The following is a 10,645-nucleotide window of genomic DNA, read 5'->3' as shown; positions in this document are numbered from 1 at the left end:
GAGGCTCGTATGGATTCTTCCATAGTTCGTTTAGAACTAAGTCGAGGTCCCGGGGGGGGGGGGGGGGGCACTGAACTATGTATTGGGGGCCTAATACACTGAGTAGTAGCTTTAATGAATCTTACCACCCAGGGATGATCGGCCAGTGGATAGTCAAAAAAGGAACCCAGGCCTGAAATCTGTACCTTTAACATACTAGGCCTCAGACCCCTATCGAAGCCTGTCTGAAAGAAATCTAGGATCTGAGGAATATTTGGACCCTGAGTGATGGATACTGGACTCGTGCTTTGTGAGCAGAATTTCTTCCAGACCTTCAGATATATGGCTGAGGTCACCGCTTCCTGCTTTTTTGCATGGTAGAGATGACTGGTTCTGACAAACCCTTTGACCTCAGGATCTCCTTTTCAGGATCCAAGCTGACAGCTGTAAGATCTCTAGATTCTGATGAACCAGAGGTCCCTGCATAAGAAGATTCCATCTTGATGGTAGGAGAATTGGGTCTTCCAATGCCATCCACTTTAATAGGGAGAACTAGCTCCTTTTGGGTCAGTATGGGACTATCAGGATTACCGAAGAGTGACTCTCCTGGATCTCCCACAGAACTCTTGGTATTAGAGCGAGTGGTGGAAAAGTGTAAGCGAGCTATATATCCCAGGTCTGCGCCAAGGCGTCTACCCCAGTTGGATTGTCTCCTGGATTTAACGAGAATTCTTTTTTCTTTGTATTCCTCCTTGAAGCGAATAAGTCTATTTCTGGTGTTCCACAGTGCCGGGTTAGCTGAAAAAGCCTTCTTCGTTTAGAGACCATTCTGAGGGTTTCACCTTTTCCATGCTGAAAAGGTCTGCTACCTGATTTTTTGAGCCTTTCAGATGTACTGCTGTGATGGATCTTACCGTGAGTACTGCCCAGGAAAATATTGTCTCTGCTATGTCCTGCAAGTGACGGTGCCTCAGACCTCCCTGATGTAGTAGGAAGGATTCTGTGGTCGAGTTGTCGGAGAAGATCCTGACGTGACGCTCATGTTACTCCTCTTGGCATCTTCTCAGTGCTTCCCAAACTGCTCTGAGTACCCTGTGGTTTGAGGAACTGTTGCACAGAGATGTGGGCTATGTTCCCTGGAGGTAACGTCCTTCTATGTGAGCTCCCCAGCCCCTGAGGCTTGCATCCGTAGTGATGTTTACACATTGGAGCGCTCTCCAGGGTCTTCCTTCCTCGAGTTTTGCTATACTGGTCACCATGACATACACTGTTATACCTCTCCAGATAGTAACATCCTGTTGCCCAACAAAGCATCCTTGCTGTCCCATACCAAAAGGATCTCCCATTGTAGATTCCTTGAATGAAACTGACTCCATTGGATGCTGAGAATACACAAAGTCATTGGACCTAGAACCCTCATGGCTTTCCTGTTAGATATGTATTTTCGCTTTTGTAGCGCCTGTACCTCTTGCCTGATTGTTTGTTATTTTTGCACTGGAAGGAATGAGTACTCTTGTTCGGAATCTAGAAGTACCCCCAGAAAGGTTTTCTTTCTTTCTGGTCTGAAGCTTGATTTCTTTAAGTTTATTACCCATACCAGCCTCTGCAGGAGTGACATGGTTGCTGTTAAAGATTCCTCCATCTGTTGTGGTGAGTCTGACACTAGCAGAAGGTCATCCAGGTACGGGACGATGAGAATGTTCTTTTCTCTCAAGAAAGCCATAACTTCTGCCATAAGTTTTGTGAATATTCAGTGAGCGGAGGAGAGACCGAATGGCAGTCACCGGAACTGGAAATGATGTATCCTCCCTTGGTCTTTTATCACAAACCCAAGGTACTTTTGATGTGAGGCATGGATGGGTACATAGTAATAAGCACTTTTGAGATCTAGCATGCTCATTACTGAGTCATTCGTTATCAATGGTATGATTGATCTGAGAGACACCATTTTGAACAGCTTGTAAGTTACCAACCGGTTTAATGGTTTTAGGTTTATTATTGTTCGGTATTCCCCTCCATTTTTTATGGAAACAGACTGGAATAATGTCCATGGAGTTGTAGGGAATGGGGCACCTGAACTATGACCCACAATTCTGTAAGCTCCTGTATATCTTTTAAAAGCCTTTGATGGACCGCTGGAGACTGGGTATGTGTTAGGCAGTATTTCTTGAGCTCTATCCTGTATCCCTGAGCCACTGTCTGCAGGATCCACGGATTCTGGGTGATCTCCTGCCAACCTTTCAGGACGTACTGCAGTCTCCCCCCGATACCCCTGGCATCATTGTCTGCCGGGTCTTGACCCCTGGTCTCAAAAGGAGCCTCTACCCTTGCCACCCTTGGGGTAGCTCGATCTGCGGGAATTCCCCTTTCCTTTATAGTCCTGCCTAGGGTGGGAGCGAGTCCTCCGAAAAGATGGCATTTTCCTTAGTTTCTCTTTGGGAAAGCCATTCTTTTTATCCAATGCTTTCTCAAGCAACTCATCTACAACTGGTCCAAATACATTTAAGCCTGAGAATGGTATTAAGCTAAGTTTGTTCTTTGACTGAGTATACCCCGTCCATGATATTAGCCACAGAGCCCACCTTGCTGCGTTTGATAGCAAATTATTTGTCTGCAAAATGGACTGACTCTGCTGATACATTGGCCATAAAGTCAGTCGCCATTCTTAACAATAGTAGTGATTTTACGATTTCCTCCCCGGGAGTCTTTAATGTGGTTTACTAGCTCATCTACCCAAACACTCATGGATCTGGCCACCAAGGTGGCGGATATGTTCGCCAACATGATGGCAGCAGATGACTCCCAGGCTTTTTTAAGGAGGTCTTCCGATCTTTTGTCCATCGGATCTTTAAGGCCAGATGAGTCTTCAAAAGGGATGGCTGTTTTCTAGACTCTAGCCACCGGAATGTCGATCTTTGGTATGGTCCCCCAAACCTTAGTCTCTTCCGGATCGAAGGGAAGGCGGTATCCAAAATCCCTTAGGACTACTAGCTGCTTTCTTACGTCTTCTCATTCTTCCAGAATCATTGCCGCTATGTGGTTATTAACGGGGAATACTTTATTCCTACGAGCTTTCAGGCCGCCAAATATTTAATTTTGAATAGACAATGGTTCTGTGGAGTCCTTAACCTTCATGGTACTCCCAACAGTCTGCAGGAGCATGTCAGTGTTTTCGGGCAAAAATAGATATCTTTTCCGTTCTTCCGGAAGTAATACCGAGGAACGTTCGCCTTCACCAGTCCGGATCAGAATATCTCGATACTTCTCCTTCCTCTGAACTTGGATCCATGTCCCATCTGGGCCTTTTAGTACAGGAAGATTGGGATGGCACCAACGCTGAGACAGTAGCCTGAACCTCATCTCTGATCATGGTCTTTATATTGGTCAGTAAGGAGGTCTGCTCGTCCTTAATTTAGCAATCCATGCTTCGCATAGCTTTTTCTCATGTCCCTCTGGGAGTCTGGCAGTACATAATGGACATCTGCTAGCCTTCTTTTTGGCAGTTGAAGTGGACCGCTTAACAATCTCCTTGCCCTAAAAGACAATATAGAATAGAAGGTCCTGTAGCTATTGGATCTAAAGCCCAGCCAAGAGACCCTTACTACACTTTACTCACATGATCCAGGGATGGCTCTAAGGACTGGATGTCAGGATGGCTAGCATTCTCCATCTTACTAAGTCAGATATGCTGTAAGTTATCCATTATTAAGTAGTCTGCCTTTCCCGGCTTCAAGACATCTGATTCGTCCTCCTCCCAAAGCCCAGCTGCTGTCAGTCTTGGTGTTGCAGGTACTCAACCGAACTGCGCATGCCCCATGTGGAACGCACGCCGACAGCATAAAAGCAACTGCACCATGTTCTCCTATGGATCCCATAGACAAGCCCCCAGGTCCTGACCCATCACGCCCCTGCCAATATGGAGCACCAGAAGACGTGCTCCCTGACTAGACCTGGGATTCAGGTCACGCCCCTGGATGTCTCCGGAGCATCGGAAGTCCAGGAGACGCCGGCCGGTAATCCTGTCTCTCCGGCCCCGACCCGGTATCCTGAGGCAATGCCCCCGGAACTCGTCAAAGGCATGCCTCTTGACCCGGAAGTCCCAGCCTGAGAAGCCAGCAGCTTGGGACACCGCAACAGCAGCCACTACCCAGAGCCCCCTGGGGAGAGATGTGGCAGATACCGGGAGCACACAGCTCGACCAGACGCTGAGGGACCTCCACCGGTATAAGCGACGCTGTGGAGTTTACCAATCCGACCAAGACTCTACCAGCCTAGAGCCCCCTAGGGAGGGATATGGCTGCTCCCGGGAGCCTCCCGCTCGACCGGACCCCGATACCCATCAGCTCCATGTACTTTAGGTCTTCGCATCTTGCACTCCTCTCCTGGGTTTGTCCCTGATAGGGAGAAGAAAAACACTGAAGGGTGGTGGTGGGGAGGAGCTATTTAACCTCTTCTGTGTTCCTGTCCCTATCAAGGATAAAATGGATAACCTCCTGGTGGTGCTGGCAGGAGGGACGTCATGGAAACAAAATTTGGCAATTTACCACGTATTAAAAGCACATTCAGGAGGGATTTTTAATTCTATAGTTTACTGCTTGTCCCCTAGGTTACTGGCCAGCTCTGCAGTCTATTAGCAATGGCTCGTTTTCTAGGAGTGGAGCGCACCTGCAAGCAGCTGTTTGCTATACAGCACTGCAAGCACTACTCTGAAGATGGCTAATGGCGGGATCAACCATTTTAGTGCTCCTGTGCTACGCTGAAGTTGCAGAGGCAAAGCTACCTCTGCTACCAGCATCAAAAAGTGCACTGTTCAGACCAGCCGCACAACCACGCCATTGTTCTGAAATGTTGCTTTTGTGCCTCTAGGTTTCCTGTTTGTCAGGGGGTGGTGAGAGCCTATCCATTTTGGTATAAATATAATTTTTGCATTTTGGTTTAATTACACATTTTGCTCACTTGCTTTTACAGGCTCTTTGTTCCCCGGCACGTTTAGTTTCAAAGTAGTCTGTGGTTACAAATCAGCTGACGTAAGCTCAGAAAGACAAAAAGTTACAAACTTTCCTAGGCCATGTGCACACGCTCAGTATTTGGTGAGTTTTTTTTACCTCCGTATATGTATGCCGAAATCAGGAGTGAGTGAATAATGCAGAAATGGTGACGTGTTTCCATTATACTTTTTCTCTGACTGCTCTACTTATTTGGCTGACAAATACTGATGTAAGAAATTCACCAAATACTGAAGGTGTGCATGAGGCCTTAGACTGTCAGAGTGAGCTCACTGACAAACTCTCAGGCAAGGAGGTCGGCCACTTTATCTTGTTAGTAAAGCTTTCCTCACAAACTGACCAGCACTTCTGTCCATAAAACGGCTGCTGGTGGAGGATTATGTGACCAAGCCGGTCCATTAGTCTCCTCCAATAGAAAAGCAGCTTTCCCATGTGAGGCGTTCTATAACTGGAGGAGGCTGATGGACAGGTCTGGTCACTGCTCCTCCACCAGCAGCCATTGTATGATCAGAAGTGATGGTCAGTTTGTGAAGAAAGCTGCACTGACAAGAGACAAGTGGTTAATCTTCTTTAAAGGGAATCTGTCGCTTCATCTGAGAGAAGCATGATGTAGGGATAGAGGCCCTGATTCCACAATTGTATCACTAACTTTGCAGCTTGGTGCAATTTTGATAAAACTGATAAAAAAAAGTTTTATCTCCTGCAGCTCTACTAGTTCTCTGAACGCTGTAACACTACAGATCGACAGCTTTCTGTGTACACTGTGCATAGGCAGAAAACAATGTGCACAGGCAGAAAGCAAATGAACAAAGGATCAGCGGTTGTACAAAGAACAGTGCAAATGGTTAGAAGATGAATAAATCACTCTCAGACACTTCACTGCAAATCAATTTCATATCTAACCAAGCTTTATTGAAATTAAACTTTTAATAGGAATATTTCATTGAAAAATAATCCGTAATGACAGATAAAATACTTGCAAAAATGGAAAGAAAAGGTAATTTTTACATCATGACCCTTGTAAAAATTAAACTTGACTGAAACAAATGCGTTACAATAGAGTGGAGGTGTATTAGAAAGTACACACTGTATATGAAGCCGTAGAAATGGCGTTCAGCTTTGCAAAGACGAGAGGTTTTTCCAGGGCAAGCCGGCTCCAGCTCTGCTGAGATATCCTAGAGGCAGGAACATACAGTAGATCTTGGTACTCAACAGCAACTACACCTCTTATGTCTTACTATTCATAAATTCGCCTTGGTTCACCTAACACAATTCCACCCTCAGTCATAGCATTTCGAAATCTCTGCACCTATAAAACAAAAAAGGGTTAGTTTTTTGTTTTCTTTTTACAAAACAAATAGATAAATTAGGTCTTGATTGGGTACGTAAAATCATGGTGTATGTATTTCCAGTGATATGTGTGTAAAATATAAAGTCAATGTGTTTATCTGTACACCTTGGGTTACATGCACACATCCACGCCCTACTGCTGTTTTTTCTCAGACATCACACTGATCTATAGAGTTTCATTGAGCCATATGTACATCAATTTTAAAAATGGATGTGTGTCTGGCCCGGGAGACTCAGAGCATGTCCTATTCTGATCAGAAGTCAATGAGACAGGTGAAACTAAGAAGACAAGCTTTGTACAGTGGGTACAGAAAGTATTCAGACCTTTAAATTTTTCACTATTTGTTTCATGACAGCCATTTGGTAAATTCAAAAGGGTTCATTTTTTTTTCACATTAATGTACACTCTGCACCCCATCTTGACTGAAAAAAAACAGAAATGTAGACATTTTTGCATATTTATTTAAAAAGAAAAACTGAGTGATGTGCCACATGCACAGCTTGTTATTGTTGTTAAAAAACGTTTTGATTTTTCTTTCTTTTTGGAAAAATAAATACAAATCTATTGTAAAAAAAGAAAAAGAAAAAATGAAATATCACATGGTCATAAGTATTCAGACCCTTTGCTCAGACACTCATATTTACGGTAAGTCACTTGCTGTCCATTTCCTCGTGATCTTCCTTGAGATGGTTCTACTCCTTCATTGGAGGCCAGCTGTGTTAATTAAACTGATAGGACTTGAATTGGAAAGGCACACACCTGTCTATATAAGACCTCACAGTGCATGTCACACCAAATGAGAATCATGAGGTCAAAGGATCTGGCCAAAGAGCTCAGAGACAGAATTGTGTTAACGCACAGATCTGGCCAAGGTTACAAAATAATTTCTGCAGTACTCAAGGTTCCTAAGAGCACAGTGGCCTCTATAATCCTTAAATGGAAGACGTTTGGGACCACCAGAAGTCTTCCTAGACCTGGCCATCCAGCCAAACTGAGCAAACGCGGGAGAAGAGCCTTGGTGAGAGAGGTAAAGAAGAACCCCAAGATCATTGTGGCTGAGCTCCAGAGATGCAGTAGAGAGATGGGAAAAAGTTTCACAAAGTCAACCATCACTGCAGCCCTCCACCAGTCAGGCCTTTATGGCAGAGTGGCCCGACAGAAGCCTCTCCTCAGTGCAACATATGAAAGCCTGCATAGAGTTTGCTAAAAAACACATGAGCACCCAGACTATGAGAAAGAAGATTATTCTCTGATCTGATGAGACGAAGATAGACCTTTTTGGTGATAATTCTAAGCGGTATGTCTGCAGAAAACCAGGCACTGCTCATCACCTGCCCAATACAATCCCAACAGTGAAACATGGTGGTGGCAGCATCATGCTATGGGGGTGTTTTTCAACTGCAGGGACAGGACGACTGGTTCCCATTGAAGGATACATGAATGAGGCCAAGTACAGAGATATCCTGGATGAAAACCTCTTCCAGAGTGCTCTGGACCGCAGACTTGGCCAAAGGTTCACTTTCCAACAAGACAATGACCCTAAGCACACAACTAAAATGACAAAGGAGTGGCTTCAGAAAAACTTTGTGACCATTCTTGACTGGCTCAGCCAGAGCCCTGACCTAAACCCAACTGAGCATCTCTGGAGAGACCTAAAAATGGCGGTCCACCAACATTCACCATCCAACCTGACAGAACTGGAGAGGATCTGCAAGGAAGAATGGCAGAGGATCCCTAAATCCAGGTGTGAAAAACGTCATCATTCCCAAGAAGACTCATGGCTGTACTAGCTCAAAAGGGTGCTTCTACTCAATACTGAGCAAAGGGTCTGAGTACTTACGACCATGTGATATTTAAGCTTTACTTTTTTAATAAATTTGCAAACATTTCTACACTTCCGGTTTTTTTCAGTCAAGATGGGGTGCAGAGTATACATTAATGAGAAAAAAATAGTGTAGTTACTTACCGATAATGGTATTTCTCAGAGCCCATGACAGCACTACCAGAGAGAGGGAATCCGCCCTTCAGGGACAGGAAACCTACAGGATAAAAAGGGCGGTACCTCTCTCCTGCCTCAGTTTGGTTTACAGAGCATCAGAGGTCCTCCAGGTTAGTGACAACAAGAATATACATATTTTTAGCAAAATACTTATGAAGATTACACCGTGTCTAAATCAAACACACATTTCGTTTAATAAGGTGCTCACCGCACACGTGATAAGGGGGGGAATAAGCAGGTGCTGTCATGGGCTCTGAGAAATAACGTTATCGGTAAGTAACTACACTATTCTCAGTCGCCCATGACAGCACTACCAGAGAGAATTGCAGAGATTATTGCTTTAGGGAGGGACCACAGCCTGCAAGACCCTTCTTCCGAAGGTTAAGTCCGACGAAGAGGCCAAGTCTAAGCGATAGTGCCTAAAGAAGGTTGAAGGTGTTGACCAGGTGGCCGCTTTACAAATTTTATCTATTGGTACCTCCGACCTTTCGGCCCAGGAGGTCGCCATAGCCCTTGTAGAGTGTGCCTTGAGTCCTTCAGGCACTGCGTTTCCCGTGGACGAGTATGCCAGGGCTATCGCATCAGTAACCCAGCGAGCTATAGTGCTTTTGGAGGCTTTGAGTCCTTTCCTAGGTCCCTGAAAACAGACAAAAAGAGAGCCTTCCTTCCTACACTGTCGGGAGGATTCTAGGTAGTGTATTAGACACCTTCTCACATCTAAGGTGTGGAATTTTTCCTCTTTTTGATTTTTCGGCTTTGGACAGAAGTAAGGAAGGATTATTTCCTGGGATCTATGGAAATTGGAAGCAACTTTGGGTAGATAAGCAGGGTCTGTTCTCAAAACTACCCTATCCTCCATGATTTGTGTGAAGGGAGGGTTCGCAGATAGAGCCTGGAGGTCACTAATTCTACGGGCAGATGTTAGGGCTGTAAGAAGGGCCGTTTTGAGAGATAAGATTTTAAGTGGTATCGAATCTATGGGTTCAAACGGGGGTTCTGTCAGAGCTGAAAGTACTAAATTTAAGTCCCAAGATGGAGGACTTTTGATTTTTATTGGCCTAGAACGTACAGCGGCTTTAATGAATCTTGTTACCCATGGGTTAGTGGCAATACTATCATTGTATAACGGCCCTAAGGCCGCTACTTGAACCTTTAAGGTGCTCACCGATAGGCCCATATCCAAGCCTTTCCGTAGGAACTCTAATATTTTGACTACTGGAACCCCATCTTGTAGTTTTACCCCGGAGGTGCACAGAAACTTTTTCCAGGTTTTACCATAGATTTTAGTTGTTATTGTCTTCCTACTTTTTAATAGTGTGGACACTAAACTATCTGAGAAGCCCCTTGCCCTCAGCAGTGACCTCTCAAGTTCCACGCTGTCAAGTGTAGATTTGCCGACTGAGGGTGGAGCACCGGTCCCTGTGATAAGAGTGTGATAAGAGGTCCGGAAGATCCGGAAGGACCCAGGGATCGGTGACCGATAGAATTCTCAGCCAGGAAAACCAGGCCCTTTTGGGCCAGAAGGGGGCTATTAGGATGATTCTCGCCCTGTCCTGTCTTATCTTCCGTAGAACTGCCGGAATAAGTATATGAGGGGGAAAGGCATATGCCAGACCGTGAGTCCAGGGAATCGAGAATGCATCCAGTGCCCGGGGGTTCCCTCTGTGGTTCAGAAAGCAAAATTCCTTTACTTTTCTGTTTTCTATACTGGCAAATAGGTCTATTACTGGGACCCCCCCAGACTTTGGTGATCTGATCGAAGACTCTTTGGTTCAGAGCCCATTCCCCCTGTTTTAGCTGGGTACGACTTAGGAAGTCTGCTTTTTTGTTCACTACGCCCCTTATATGTAACGCCGAGAGGGATAGGAAGTGATGTTCGGCTAAGGCGAAGATTTGGGAAGTAGTTTTCATCAGGGCTTGGGATCTGGTCCCGCCCTGGTGGTTCAGGTAGGCTACTACTACCTGATTGTCCGAAAAAACCCGGACATGATGACCCCGTAGTTTGGGAAGAAAAATTGACAGGGCATGGCTCACTGCGCAAAGTTCCTTTTGATTTGAGGATACCTGGTATTCTTGATCTGTCCATACCCCCTGAGTAACACTGTTTCCCAGGTGAGCTCCCCACCCCATGGGACTGGCGTCCGTGGTAACTACTCGATGTGCATCTATCACCCACGGAACTCCCTTTGATAGATTGTTGGGATCTAGCCACCAGTCTAGGGAACGAATAGTGTCTGAACTTAGAGTCATGCGACCTTCTAGGTGTCCCCTCAGTGTAACCTGATTTTTCAGGACATCCCACTGGAGGTC

General features: G+C 45.4%; 1 protein-coding gene across 1 annotated transcript in view; it reads right to left on the bottom strand.

The window, feature by feature from the left end:
- Positions 1-5,865: 5,865 nt before the first annotated feature.
- The window catches only part of MRPL18 (mitochondrial ribosomal protein L18), a 28,021-nt gene continuing 23,241 nt past the window's right edge, over positions 5,866-10,645 (bottom strand). Inside the window, exon 4 of the mRNA XM_077263953.1 lies at positions 5,866-6,294. Coding sequence (XP_077120068.1) covers positions 6,223-6,294 — 72 coding nt within the window. The 3' untranslated portion in view covers positions 5,866-6,222. The remainder of the gene's footprint in view (positions 6,295-10,645) is intronic.

The sequence above is a fragment of the Ranitomeya variabilis genome, chromosome 5, assembly GCF_051348905.1.
Source record: "Ranitomeya variabilis isolate aRanVar5 chromosome 5, aRanVar5.hap1, whole genome shotgun sequence".
In the NCBI taxonomy this organism is placed as follows: Eukaryota; Metazoa; Chordata; class Amphibia; order Anura; family Dendrobatidae; genus Ranitomeya; species Ranitomeya variabilis.
The sequence above is the reverse complement of the archived record's forward strand: the minus strand, read 5'-3'. Positions and strand labels throughout refer to the sequence as shown.